General features: G+C 45.2%; 1 protein-coding gene across 14 annotated transcripts in view; it reads right to left on the bottom strand.

Annotated features, from left to right (window-relative positions):
• LOC121862231 (BTB/POZ domain-containing protein 10-like) overlaps window positions 1-15,494 on the bottom strand; it is a 156,030-nt gene that overhangs the window by 24,326 nt on the left and 116,210 nt on the right. The window contains exon 1 of one of the 14 annotated variants that reach the window (XM_042360538.1): window positions 9,466-9,569. The exons of the other annotated variants lie outside the window; for them this stretch is intronic. Coding sequence (XP_042216472.1) covers window positions 9,466-9,554 — 89 coding nt within the window. The 5' untranslated portion in view covers window positions 9,555-9,569. Of the gene's footprint in view, window positions 1-9,465; window positions 9,570-15,494 lie in introns of those variants that run through there. 14 annotated transcript variants of the gene reach the window in all.

Here is a 15,494-nt window from a genome sequence, read left to right as displayed (position 1 = left end):
AAGAAAAACAGTTGATGGTGAGAAAGATAAAAGCAAGGTAAATATCGAGCTGGACGACCGAGGGATTGTAGGGGGTAGACCTTGCTACACCAACACATTACACTACCTCCACCTGCGTTACCGTCACACCTCAACACCTAAGAAGTAAACAGACGTGTGAGAACTGACCCCTACAGGAGGAATAATCTGAAACGAGTGAACGCCAAAGTGTGATAAATCATTCCAGGAGTGAGACAAGGGGCACTGCTGACCGTGGACGGGGATGTAAGGCTGTATAGGTGTAGTGAAAGTGGCCGCTGCACATTCCAGCCTCCTCCTACACTCCACCAAGCTATCTATACATCACAAGTCCATCATGTGTGTGTGTGTGTGTGTGTGTGTAGTCAAGGCGGCGCTCTCTGGAAAACCCTTCATCGATCAGAGTGTTACCTTTGTTGCCTCATACACCAGAAGATGGTCAGTCATACACAATGATACACAGATACATTTGACGAAACACAAAGATTTATTCCTCTACGAAATTACGGTAACGATTCAAAATAGTTCCAGGTGTAGTGTTCAAACGGTGATGGTGGATAGTGGCGGTGACAGCGGTGGCGGCAGTGAGGAGGTGGTGAAGCAATGGCAGAGTCTTGCTACTGGTAAACAAAACCAGGAAAGAGAGAGATGATGATGATGAGAATGTGTGTGTGTGTTTAAGAGACCCACATCCCCACACCTCGCCATATATTAAAGAGCGGTAAAAGGAAATAGTGCTTCAACCTGAGTGTCTATAGCTCGAACTTCCTCTTGTCTGTCACCAGTAAGGCACAGCCAGAAATAAGAGGAAGCAGACCCCTCAGTTGGCTATACAATGATGACCTTGAACCCTGACCTAGTAACCTGATAACCATTAGGAAACTTTACTAATGGCACTGTGTGTTATGACGTCGTTTATTGACGAATGGAAACAAAACTTATGGTTTGAGATAAAATAAAAGTCTTGCAACATCATCAACAACAATATTAAAAATAACATCAATAACAGATAATAACAACAACGACGATAACTACGTTAACAACAATAAAACAGCAACATTAACAATAACAAAACCGACAACAACAGTGATATCATCAATAACAAGAAAATGGGTGATGACTCACCATCCGGCCAAAAATGGTTGACTGGGAAAAAGACTTAAACTCACTAGAACTTGGTTGATATTTTTCAGCCTCAAGAAGGACTCTGATTCGATTTTGATGAACGGAAGTCAAAGGTCAAGGTTAATTTTTTTTCCTAAAGGAGATTAAAAAAAGTGTGGCTTGTGTTGCCTTTTTAACCTTTGTTTACTTATAGAACATTTAATCCCCTAATGCTGGCGTTAAGCAGATTATGTGTAGCAACATACTTAGTAAAATGACTTTCAAGAGCAAAGCTTTTTGATACAGTAATATTCTGGCGAGAGTTTACCCTTAAAAATTATCTTGTTCTTTTATTTCGGAAATGTTTGTGAAGGTTAATATTATGCGGAGGAGAGTGTCTGTGTATCAGCTGAGGTTGTGCAGTGATGGGCACAGGGAGGGAGGGAGGGTCGTGGTTTTAGCCAGAGGTTCAGTAGTATAGTACCACACCTACTGTAGGTCAGCAGCTGCCCTGATCCACACAACTTCTCGACAACCTCCTACAGTACAAACACTTGATGTTATTGAAGAAGGTAACTAAAGCTTGTGTTTCTAAATCACTTATGGTTTAATGTTGGGTGAACGTCGGATGTGGTGAAGGTGCTAGTAGCCTGGCGCAGTGCCACACATGATGCCCTGGAGCCGTGAGAGCTGGCCCCAGCATCCACTCCACTGTTCAACACCTTCTCCATCACGGTGTGTTGGCGTCTCCATCGTTCATGTGCCGGAGATTTCCCCTCCTCGGTCAGTCGATCCTCATCGGAACAGGGAACGGCTGGGTGGCCAAGTGACGCCCCCCATTACCCAGCCTCCACCATCCCAACCCTTCCCTGATTCCTGCCACCTGCTTCATGCTTCCCCTCGTAACCTTCACTACAACCCTCCGGCATTAAGTGAGTCAGGTGGTGCCACACACCAGTCCCTCGACTACTGATTCCACCTCTGTTAATCCCTACCAACTGCTGCTCCGTCCACCACCACCATCCCCCCTCCTCCCTGGCACCGGCGACCCTCTCCTCACGCCCACACTCACCCGTTTATCATGTGATTCTCTTAATGCTCTCAACTCTCAGGTTCAGCACGGAAAAATTCATGACTCCGACCTAAGAGACTTGTCAGGAGCTCTCCACAAGCCGTTTTTTTTTTAGCAAAACTTAATTCCCGGGACCCTCCTACTGCACCTTCCCCCCACCCCCCGGATGCTGGCTGCCTGAAAGTGACTTTATGAAGTGGAGGGCTAACGGAGGATGGGTCACGCACCATTAGGCCAGCGTGGATGAGAGGCGGGGGTCTTCACGGGGCCGCCTCCTTACAATATTGTCCTCACTCTGTTCAACTTTACTCCCGCTCACAGCCGATTCTTAATCTCACTCGATCATCCCAGCAGCTCCACCACAACCTTCACTTGCCCGGAACCAGCGCGCGTCACGCCGTAAATCTGATCCAAGGTGTCAGGGCGAAGGAGAGGGAGAAGAGAAGGTAAAAGAGAGACGGATGGGTAGAGAAAGGAGAGAGATGAGAGGCGAAGAAAAATTGATAGGAAGGGAAGAGGGGGAAAGGGGAAGAGACAGGACGAGAAGAGGAAGAAAGAAAGGAAATAAGGAAAAAATATTAAAACTAGTGAAACATATGAATGTGTGTGATCTTCTGATGTCGTCCAGGACCATGACACCCAAGATGTTGTCTGAGGCAGTGGTCAGGGAGGAGAACTAAGGCCTTGTTGGCGTACAAGATAGGGAATTTGTTTTAATACATTTAACCCCCTCACACACAGACAGACAGACAGACAGACAGACAGACAGACAGACACACACACACACTCACACACACACACACACACACACACACACACGCACATGCCTCCAGTATTCATCACATTCATAAAAAGCCAAAGTAGTTATCATGGGAACGGCGAGATGATGAGGAAGAGGAGGAAGGTATAATGATGAGAACACGTCACGAACACTCACCACTCACTCACGTACACATTAAATTCTCATTCATCTCCCATCTGTTTTTCTCTCCCCCCACCCCTTCCTTCTCCCTTCACTCCTCCTCCCCCCTCCACCAGTCATTCTCCCTCAACCCTTCCAACTCTCCCCTGCCAGCGCCACTTACACCTTCCTTCCCCCACTCTCCCTCCACTGCCAACACCACACCACCCTCCCGCCCCTCCCCTACCACCACCCACCACTACACACCACCAGCACCACCCACCACTACACCTCCGCCCCTCCCCTACCAGCACCACCCACCACTACACCACCCCCCGCCCCCTCCCCTACCAGCACCACCCACCACTACACCATCCTCCCGCCCCTCCCTCCAGCACCACCCACCACTACACCACCCTCCCGCCCTCCCCTACCAGCACCACCCACCACTACACCACCCTCCCGCCCCTCCCCTACCAGCACCACCCACCACTCCACGTCCGGGCTCGTTATGCTGACTCATTACCCCACCATCAACTAGACTCTACCATTAGTAAATTTCCTGAGTGTAGGGCCGCAGGAGACAGGTGACGCGGCCTAGCTCATTAATATCAGGTAATCTCGACACTACTGCTGCAGCGCTATCAGGCATCTTCCACAAAAGGTCACGGATCAGGCATCCCAGGAGAGGAACACAACCAGCTAGCTACGACAACATGAAGAGTCTACAGGAGGAACGCCACGATAAACAACACTTCTACAGGAGACACAAAGGTGATGAGTGGACTCTTATGGACACACACACACACACACACACACTCACAAGGGCTTGGGTAGACGACACACATGGCAGGGGAAAAATCATTGCTTATAAACAGGTATAATATAGTTCTTTACAACACGAGTCTGACATAAAAACTATGGAAATATTTACTCAGGGTTGTGAGGTCATCATGGGACAGCACTGGGAGAGGAGTACTGTGTCAGTAGCCTCAACACTGTAATGGTGACATAAAATAGCTAATACTGCGGTGCATCGGATGACATTGCAGCACAGGGATATGATACTGTCAAGGTACAATACATCATCACAAGACTAATATTATGATAAACTACACAGAAGTGGGTTTATATAATGGTGGTGAGGTTATCGTTATGTCATCCACTAAAAGCTGATGACAACAGATTCAATATTATAGCCGGGGAGAAACGTCCTCACAAACGATAAAATTTTGACTCCTTGAAGACGTTTCTCACACAACAGGGAGGATATTGTTGCCGGGACGGTGCTCTGTATACTTGTGGTGCAGCGTCAGGAGGTGTAGCTACTAAACCTTTTTGATTACGTCGACCATAAGTCAGCGTCAAGTGAGCCATAACACTGTGATAACTCGTGCCATAGTGCCGAGATAAGTCGACCCATAACTCGGCCCACATAACCCCTGGCCGTCAACTACCCATAAAGCCGGGAGCACTGTGCTGCCTCCCGCCTCCTGCCCTGATAGTCACCCGTCCACACTATAATATGCATCACCGTGTACATCCTCTCTCTCTCTCTCTCTCTCTCTCTCTCTCTCTCTCTCTCTCTCTCACGGCGGCCATCTTTACCTAACCTAACACATCCCACGCAACCCAACTTAATCTAATCTAACCCATCCAAACCTAAGTCAACCTAACCTAATCTTTTATCCATAAGAGGTATACAGTACATCAGAAATTAATCATTTTTCAAGCAGTGGTTATCAGCGTCAGGTGTTTAGGTTAATCAATACACTGTAAGATACCTGGACACACACACACACACACACACACACACACACACACACACACACACACACACACACACACACACACACACGAGATAGAACTTTGCATCACTCGAATACAATCCTTTTCTATCACCTTCCTAGAACCACCTCCTTGTTCTCAGTTCTCGGAGGGTCACTGCCACAATAGTCAGGGGTCCTTGACATTCCTTCCGCCTCGGCCATCTGGAGGACACCCTGAGTGACAAGGACCTCCCCAAGGACCCCCCCTAAGGACCCCACCCAACACTGAGGGCCTCCTGTTCACTTCCTCCTTCTGGATTCCGCTGTTCAACTGAAGGTGTTTTTGTTTCTTCCTCTATCCCATTTCTTGTTCTCTCTCATAATATTACAATCTTCTTCTTCTTCTTCTTCTTATCTCTTTTCTTTCCTCTCTTCTTTATAACCAGCAGCAGGAAGAAACAGTTATACCTGTATAAATATTGACCAAAATCTCAACAAATATGAGAATTTTAGCTCATTAGAGGAAACTTCAGTCAAAATTTCACACACACACACACACACACACACACACACACGCACACACACACACACACACACACACACACTATCCAGGTACGCATATCTAAGTACGAGTATACTGTATTACATAACGTTTACAAAATGTATCATACGGGAGCACAAGTATCCACAGTCTGTGTATATACAACAAACACGTGTATAATAATTCAGTAAAACACGCAGGTTTATATTACTAAGCCAGACGTACACATACTGGAGGTTTCATGTGCACTTAGTAATACCCGAGATGCACACGACCAGCGGTGTAGATACAACCTCAGGTCTCTACACACACCATGGCCGCTAGAGACACGTAAACAAACACCACTCTTCAACACACCCTTTTCATCCATCTAGTTTGTATTATGAAGCGAAAATAAAAAAGTATAAAAAACGCATCTTTTTTAAGAAAACAACCACTTAAGTCTGTGTGTGTACGTGTTGGTGCCCGTGTATGTGTGGGTGCCCATGTACGTAGACTAGTACCCATGTGCACTCTATGTGGTGTGCGGTCACATCATAGTAAACTGTGGGTGGAGAACCCCGTAGAGTTTATTTAACTCAGTCTCTCTTCAACACGCCGCGAGGCTCGCCACCACCAGTCTCCCTCACCCGCCAACATCCTCCATCACTGATTCCCCCTTCTAACCTCCCTACCTCCGTCTTTCACTTCCACATCCTCCACCTCCCCACCCCAGCATCCTTCCACATCTTATCTCTCCCTCCTTTTTTATTTTCATTCTCACCCCGCCCCTCCCCTCCCTTCCATCATCGCCCCTCACCCTCCCTGCTCCTCCCCCTCACAACTCCGCGACGGTAGTAGTGTCCCGTGAACCCCTCCCCCCCTCCTTCGGCTGCTGCAGGAACATCTCGACAGGCAATAACTAGCTAACGACCCCCGCCTCAGTGCTCTGCCGTATTGCCACCCACTGTGAAATTATCTCACTCGTCTGCCGCTTCTCCTCGTAAACACTGAGAGTATAACGACGCAGTACATCTCTTTACCTCAAAAATTTAAGAACTTTCGACCTTTTTCCCCGTAAGTGATAATATTTCAAACACTGTCTTCTACCCTACAAGATTTAAGTAGATTTTTCCAATTATATATATATTTTTTCAGTTTCTCTACTTGCCGTGAGCAATAGTAACACCCACACATAGTAACCATGAACTGTACACTATTTCTTGACATTGATTCGGTTTTCTGGTTAACAAGATATTATTATTATTATTTTTTTATTTTTTTACATTTTCATAATATTTTCACAGGTACCAGGTGACTCTTTTAGTGTCCCCTGGAGACCACGAAGGAGGATTCATTTTCTCTCATTATCGTCAACTGGTCAGGGATATTAATCTTGTTTTGAGTTCTGTAAAGTAATTTTGGATTTTAATGTAATACAGAGTTTTTTGGATAGTTAAAATAGTCTTTGTATATGTGCTATAGTTCCTGCAAGTGAGAATGATCATGTAAATTTTAATCTGTACACACACACACACACACACACACACAAACACACACACACACACACACACACACACACACACACACACACACACACACATCAAAGCCTCCGTAACCTGGTAATGAGGGGATGTACGGGGGACATAAAACATTTTCTTTATGCTAAAAAAAATAAGAACTGTAAAATGAGCCAGACCCAATTACGAGAGAGAGAGAGAGAGAGAGAGAGAGAGAGAGAGAGAGAGAGAGAGAGAGATTTAACATAGCTGACAGGTCATTACGGTAAAAGATGAAGTAAATAGTTCTTAAACAATAAAGCCCGAATTAATAAATTAAATACAAACATAAGAGATCAAAACCAAAACAATAAGAAAAGAAATATATGGAAAGAAGAAAATAAATTAAGAAAGACAATATTACGGTTATGGTTAGGTTAAATTATCTCTTGGTAACGTTAAAACAGGTGAGTCAGGTCGTTACTAACAGCGTTCTCGTCACAACCTGGTCACTCTCGCGTTATTTTACAGATCCTAGGTGACAACTGTTCCCAATAGGTAACTTTCTCCACCGAAGTATTTTTCCTGGATTTTAATTTCTCCCCATGGACCAAAACCTTTCCTTAAGTTTCAGAATTTTTACAAGGCGGCGCCGACGTGTGTTCACCGCTTACAGTTGAGGCTGACAGACAGACACACGACACCACGGACCTCACACGTCACGTCCTCCACCAAAACATCACCAACATTGAGTAAGAAAATATCCTACGTCCCTGGCCACTCACGCCACCAGAGGGTTAACATGACCTGAAGAACAAGCAACACCTGAGCATCTGGTGGCTGGCTGAAGGTAACAACACAAGAAGCGAGAGACAAGTTACCCACCCACCTACACCCCCACTTACACACATTGCTCTGGCAGATATTTACCATGAAAAGTGGCAGTGTGATTTGGTAACCTGACTCAGAGGTAGGCTGGCAGGATTATCGACGGCTGGTGGCAGTAAGTCATCGCTAATATCCGCCACATTTCTTCAGCGCTGGAGTGGACGTGACGTAGTTATGTAAGTCTGATAAATGGTGCTTGACTTTCTCAAATGACTCGTGTAATTGACCTACTTCCCAGTTACACATCACCGCGGGGACTGGTCTGCTAATGACTACCGTGTGTGGAGGTGTGGAGGGATGATCTACTACCAGTTCAGTGCAAAAATGGTAGACTGCAACATCATCAAAACCAACCAATTACACACACACACAGTTAACAAGGAACACACTTATACACGAAGGTTATCACTGGCCAGCTGTGTGTGTTGGTGTCGCGACGCTGACCAATCACAGTGACAGGGTAAGGAAGGTCCACGTTACGTAGTACATCAAAGGAGACACAAACTTAACACCACGTCAACAACACCAAGGCACCTCAGCTCATGGTCAGTCAGTCAGTCCACAGTGAAGGAGGGAGGGAAGGCCACGGGACTAGCCAGCAGCACCCCCACTGCCGCTCCCATCATTGTTAATGTGGGTCTGTAAACGTCACTAATTGTTGTGTTTGTGAGTTATATTTACAGCACTCTCTTCCGGGGTGTACACAGATCTTATAAGCGAGTCTAAGAGGGCTAGTGGTATAAAAACCCAATTAAATATATAAATCTACGTACTAAAAAAACATTAATATAAATAACCTTCCGTTCTCCAGACAATACTTACGTTTTAACTCCCGGACATACTTCAAGTAACACTTATAACTTCAGGTGAGTCAATTTAACCTCAGGTGTAAATTAATAAACCAAGTTAATGCTAATTCATTGTCCATCCGTCTCCCCTTAGCTTAACATATATGACCTCTTAGACCCACAAACCCAGAGATGAAGATCATCTGACCTGTGAGTGTTTACAGTGTCACAACAAACATTACGTCACAGGTGTACACACAACTATCACACCGAACTGGAAACACCTGAGATAACTGATTGTGTTCTTGGTGTTGGTTGGTGATGAGTCATACTGTATGTGGCAAGACTTTCTTCAATAACACTTCCGTAAAACATAATTCATTTCACTTTCATTATACCCACGTTTCAGTATGCATTACAAAGATTAATATCGATTCATTATTCATCATTATAAAACATCATTTTCAGTAAGTTGTAACATCATATTATTTTCCGGTCCATTTGTAATATCTCATTTTCAGTCACCATCACAATCCGTGTCACAGCGCCCCACACCTCACTCTTCACGCTCAGAGATACAACACACCACTAAAGGTGACTAAACCAATAACACATGATGGACGCCAGTTGAAACATTTACTCCACTACGTCAGTGATACAAAACTGAGACTAACACACACACACAACCATCAACACCGAAATGCCTCCTTACAGCCCCCACACACCAAACGTAACCACCGAAATGCCTCCTTACAGCCCCCACACACCAAACGTAACCACCATTAACCAAACCACAAGTACATTTGTTTCTATATACCACTGGGATGAAAACAGCAACAATAACAACAACAACACTCGCTTGAAACGGGGAGTCGAGGCGTTTAACAGCGATTAGGCAACAATTACCTGTAAGAGACTGTCACCTGGGTGGGGAGGTGAGAGGGAACACGTGTAGTACTGGTGCAGGGGGAGAGATGAGTGTCACCTGCCACCATCCTACCTCGCCTCAAACTACTCTCCCTCGCTCGGCTTGTTATCAATGCCTGTCTCCTTATCATTGATGTTTACATATGACCCTCGCGCCACATACCCCACATTCCTGGTGCTAAACAAGGACGAGTCAACGAAGACTTGTGTGTGTGTGTTATTTTTGCTCATGGACACGTGTGGGAACATTTTTAATCTTTTCGTCCTCACACACACACACTATCCCGTCATCTACGACACATGGCATAATCCCTATACTGAGACTAACAGCAACAATATCCCGTCCAGACTGGCCATCGATAAGGTAAAATGGAGCAATTCGCAGGCTGGGTCCGCTACAACGACCTCCCCGACCCAGACACAATTACCGTAAAGCTATAAGATTATTCCTTCTATATCGAATGTGGCAATATCCCAGATGAGCCCCGACACCACCAGGCATTGGGGCACTTCCTCCCCCACGCCGCACCACTAATACCCCCCACCCAAGAGATAAACCGAAATTACAGCAATATTCACAGCAGAAATCCCTTCCTCCACCCCCCTGTTACAGACGCCAGTTGCAAAATCCTCCAACCATCAGAGGGATTTTTTTAAGAAGGGAGTCGACAAAAATCCCTCCCCTCCACTTCCCTGTCCCTACCCCCCCAACATACCCCTCAGCCCTCCCCCTCATCCCCCAACCTACCCCTCAACACACCCGGGGGGATTTATTTGACGCTATTTGTCCGTATACAACTTGTCAGTGAGGTCGGTTTTACTGGCCAGCGGCGGTGACACAGGTCCCACCCCATTCACCTGATGCCACTTTTATGGGGCCATCAAAGTTGACTTAACTTGGCACCGAGGGAAGTTGGGGTGTGCCAGGAGGGGTAGTGGGGGGTGGGTGTACCAGGAGGGGTAGTGGTGTGAGGTGGTGGGGGGAGGAGGGGTATGTGGTGTGAAGGAATGATAGGGAGGAGGAGCCTGTGGAAGGTCGGTGGACACAAGGAAGTAACAAAGGAGGTAGAGGAGGAGGGTGGAGGGAGGGAGAAGCAGACAAGGGTGATGATAAGACACATAGTATACAATGAGAGAGAGAGAGAGAGAGACCTTGGTTGGTAGACCTCGTGAGATCTTCTTAATCTGTGCTCACCCCCCCCCTCCCCACATTTGTATACTCGTCATCCATCAAAACTTTCATGTGTTTACAATCTCCGCCACACACACACACACACACACACACACACTATCTCCCTCGTTTATCACCTGGTAATGAGATAATTAAAAGGTCCGGTCATCATTCACCTCTAAACTGTGATAATTAAACCAGCTTTAAATAATAATCGTCTTCTAAGGTCAGGCGGTTCAAGGGGTGTACTGAGGGGTGCAGTCTCTCTCTCTCTCTCTCTCTCTCTCTCTCTCTCTCTCTCTCTCTCTCTCTCTCTCTCTCTCTCTCTGCTTCCCTCCTCTTTATCTTATTCATCAAAACAGTTGTAAAACAGACAGCTTGCATAACCTGGTAACACTTCATCATCATCACCATGATGATGATGATGATGATGATCTTCCTCATCAGCACCACCATCACCACAACCAGCACCACCAGCACCATCACCACCACCACCACCACCACCAGCACCACCAGCACCACCACCACTACCACCATCACCATCGCTTTACAGTCATTTCCCACACATACGGTACAGGTATACAGCCCATATTAACAAACCTAATTAAAAGGTAAATGCTGGATTATTACGTTGACCTGAAAATTAGTCAGTTTCTTGTAATTTTAACCCGGAAATTAACACACACACACACAAGCAGAATCATCATTACGACAAGGTTAATAGCACGTCATTAACGGCTAATTACTTCATTATTGTCCCTCTATTTTTTTTCCTAGTTGACCCGACATGTTGCATAGGTGTTTAGTACTAATCACTTTACGTACCCAGTTGACAGCGGAAACTTGATAACCATTATGTTTGTGTTCCCAGGATGATTAAGGCGGCGCTTCGGGAGACGGGAGGGGCTGGGAGGGGGAGGGGCTGGGAGGGGGGAAGTGGGGGTGAGGGGGTGTGTGAGGGGTTGGGTTATCGGATTACCTCACCATTCTGGATAACTTTTTAAAGACAGGATGGGGGTAATTCACTCTGTCTGTCTGTCTGTGGAGGGAGGGTGGTGTCCTATAAGAGTCATTGTTCTCATCATTGTGTGAACTGAAGCTTTTTTATTATTATTATTATTAGAGATGGCAACATTGTTAAATGAGAGAGAGAGAGAGAGAGAGAGAGAGAGAGAGAGAGAGAGAGAGAGAGAGGATATTAATCGTCCCATGGTGTGAGACCTATGAGCCAACCTGTAGATTATAATCATCAACATTCCTCGCGTCTCGAGTTACCTGTCTGGAAGCTTGGATCTCTCTCTCTCTCTCTCTCTCTCTCTCTCTCTCTCTCTCTCTCTCTCTTGCTCGCTCGCTCTCTCTCTCTCTCTCGCTCTCTCTCCTAAAGTTTATTTTCCAAGTCAGGTAAGCGACCCACCCTAAGCTGAAAGACCTATCCTTAATAAAATACTCTTATACTCTCAATAAGCTTTTACACCTGTCGAAATGATGCCAAGGTAAACAATGTCATTTTGGGCTTACCTGTTATTCAAGTACCTGTTAATCATATCTCGGACTAATGCGCACTTCCACCACTACAACAACTTGGACCATCTTATCTTTTTATCACTATTATCTCCACAGGTAAATATGTTGTTTCTCTCACCTGTGTCCCGGAATAGTTCACTTAAGGTACTGGAGGAATTTGTTGTTTTTTTTTGGTGAGGTTGAGTTACTGTGTGTCCTCAAGACTGATATAGTAACGTGTGGCGTAGTAAGATCCTCACCATCACCTTTATCATGACTAGTTTCACCTTCACCTTCACCACCAGATGTTTCCTAGTAATATTGTCGAGACCTCCTCACCTCCTCCAGAATTACCCCCACCACCACACCAACTAAGACCACTAACAGTTCTTAACTTAATTCCGGGAACTTTAGCGAGTGTAGAATGTCAGAGATACTTCACCCAACTCTCTCTTCCCGCAACACCTCATACTACCGTGAAGCTATCTAGACGTTACTCATCTTATTTTAACTTTTTCATCACACACACACACACACACACACACACACACACACACACACACACACACACACACACACACACACACACACACACACACACACACACACACACACACACACACACACAGAGCTACATTTTTCCTAGTGAGCCAGAGTAAACAGGAGAGGCTGAACGGGTGTAAGTTTTATCAGAAAGTCATAACAAACAGCGGTGCCCAGCTGTTGCGTGGAGCCGAGCCTCTCCTTACTCCTCAACCTTCCTCACTAGGGGTTCCCGTGAATCTAAATTCCTACCACAGGCGCCAGGAGGCCACCAGAGGTATGCACGACGTAGTGTGTAATAAATCTGATAACCTCACGAGTTACGGCTGGGAATCGAGAACTACACCGACACGAACACTCAATAGCAGTTGGAAATTTCAGCAGTCAGTGGGAACAACGGTGTTGACTGACCCAGCAGGAGGGAACATCCATAATATCTATCTCCCACATTCAAGACTGTAAACAAACGGGGCAATTTGGTATTCAAACGAGCTAGGAATATTGTCTTCTCAGGGGAGGGGAGGGGAGGGGGTAAGAGGAGTCCGTAGTAGAGAGGCGACACAATAATCCCCGTTATCCTGTGGTCTGACAATGACTTATGAACACCTGTACTGGGGGAGGTAGCCACACATGAAGCAGAAAACGAGTGGCGCTACAGCTTGATAAAATAAACTATATATAACTCTTAACAGTAACATATTCCAAAAACCTGTAACATTACTACGAATAAAAAAATCATAATAAAAAACTCATTAAACAAAGAACCAACTTGAAAAATAAAAGTTTTAAGGAACTTTATTTTCCTTATGAGGCGGCAAGTAGGTCATGCCTACGGGCCCGAGCTGGTATATAAAAACATCAAAGGTAATTTTAAACTGTTCTTATGCTCCTTTATACCGAGGAGAAAAGTTGCTATAATTACCCACACTCGTAGAAATTTGTCTTGAGATAAAAATTAAACGACAGTTAAATCTGGGTGAAAAGTGTCGGAGGAACCACAACCACGGAGCTCTACCGTGTACCGCTCACTGATTCCTTCCCGCCAATACTATTATTTATGGCTCCGGCTGCTGCATAACGAACACGCAAAATAAATAAATATATACTACTACTACTACTACTACTAATAATAATAATAATAATAATAATAATAATAATAATAATAATAATAATAGCACATTAATCTTACCTGAGTGACAATATTCTATACCTTGTTCTACCTGTCGAGTAAAAGTCAACACCAGTACTCGTTAAAATAGCTCAATTAGATCCAGGTATGCACATGATAATAATGCAAATATCAGTGGTCAGTGAGGCCCGCCACGCCTATGAAGACAGTGACTTATTAACACTGATACTCGCCTCCATTAATATTATTATTATTATTATTATTATTATTATTATTATTATTATTATTGCGATGGTTAAGTATTACTTCTCGAAACACCTTAAGGTGGAATTATTTAAATTTACCCAAACTTTCTCACGATCTAATATAATAAATAATAAAAAATGACAACTAGATAAAAATGAACGAAACCTGAAGGAAAAATAACGAAGAAATATTATGTGGATAGAGACGAACGAAACGAAAACACAAAATAACGAATAAATAAAATATAAAATCCCGATGTAAACAGAAAAAACAAGAACAAAAATATTAAGTACCCGAGAGGACAAAGACGAAAAGTACACCGGTAATGAGCCCAACTACGACACACCGAAGCAATTTATCTTTTAAGTTCACTCCATATAACCTTTCACACACACACACACACACACACACACACACACACACACACACACACACACACACACACACACACACACACACACACACACACACACACACACACACACACACACACACACACACACACACACACACACACACACACACACACACACACACACACACACACACACACACACACACACACACACACACACACACACACACACACACACACACACACACACACACACACACACACACACACACACACACACACACACACACACACACACACACACACACACACACACACACACACACACACACACACACACACACACACACACACACACACACACACACACACACACACACACACACACACACACAACACACACACACACACAGCCACACACACACACACACACACACACACACACACACACACACACACACATTGGCCAATACACACACACACACACACACACACACACACACACACACACACACACACACACACACACACACACACACACACACACACACACACACACACACACACACACACACACACACACACACATTATTACACACACACACACACACACACACACACACACACACATTAATACGACACACATTACACACATTACACACACACACACACACACACACACACACACACACACACAGCCACACACACACACACACACACACACACACACACACACACACACACACGATGATGACTTCCTGCTTTCCTTGAAATATCAATCCATGTCAGGAGAGGAATGGAGTTAAGAGGGAGGGAGGAGGAGGGAGGGATGGGGAGGGATGGGGATGGGGATGGGAGGAGGAGGGAGGAGGGAGGGGTTATGGCCGTTTAAAAGATGGTTTAACGAGGGAAGATTTAAAGGGGACGCATCAACGTCTATATAAGGAACCGAAGGTGTAGGTGTGGTAGGTGTAGGTGTGGTAGGTGTGGTAGGTGTAGGTGTGGTAGGTGTAGGTGTGGTAGGTGTAGGACTGTAGGTGTTGGTACTGAAGGTGTATGTG

Source organism: Homarus americanus, unplaced genomic scaffold (genome assembly GCF_018991925.1).
Source record: "Homarus americanus isolate GMGI-L3 unplaced genomic scaffold, GMGI_Hamer_2.0 scaffold41626, whole genome shotgun sequence".
Lineage (NCBI taxonomy): Eukaryota > Metazoa > Arthropoda > Malacostraca > Decapoda > Nephropidae > Homarus > Homarus americanus.
This window is presented reverse-complemented; position numbering and strand designations above follow the sequence as displayed.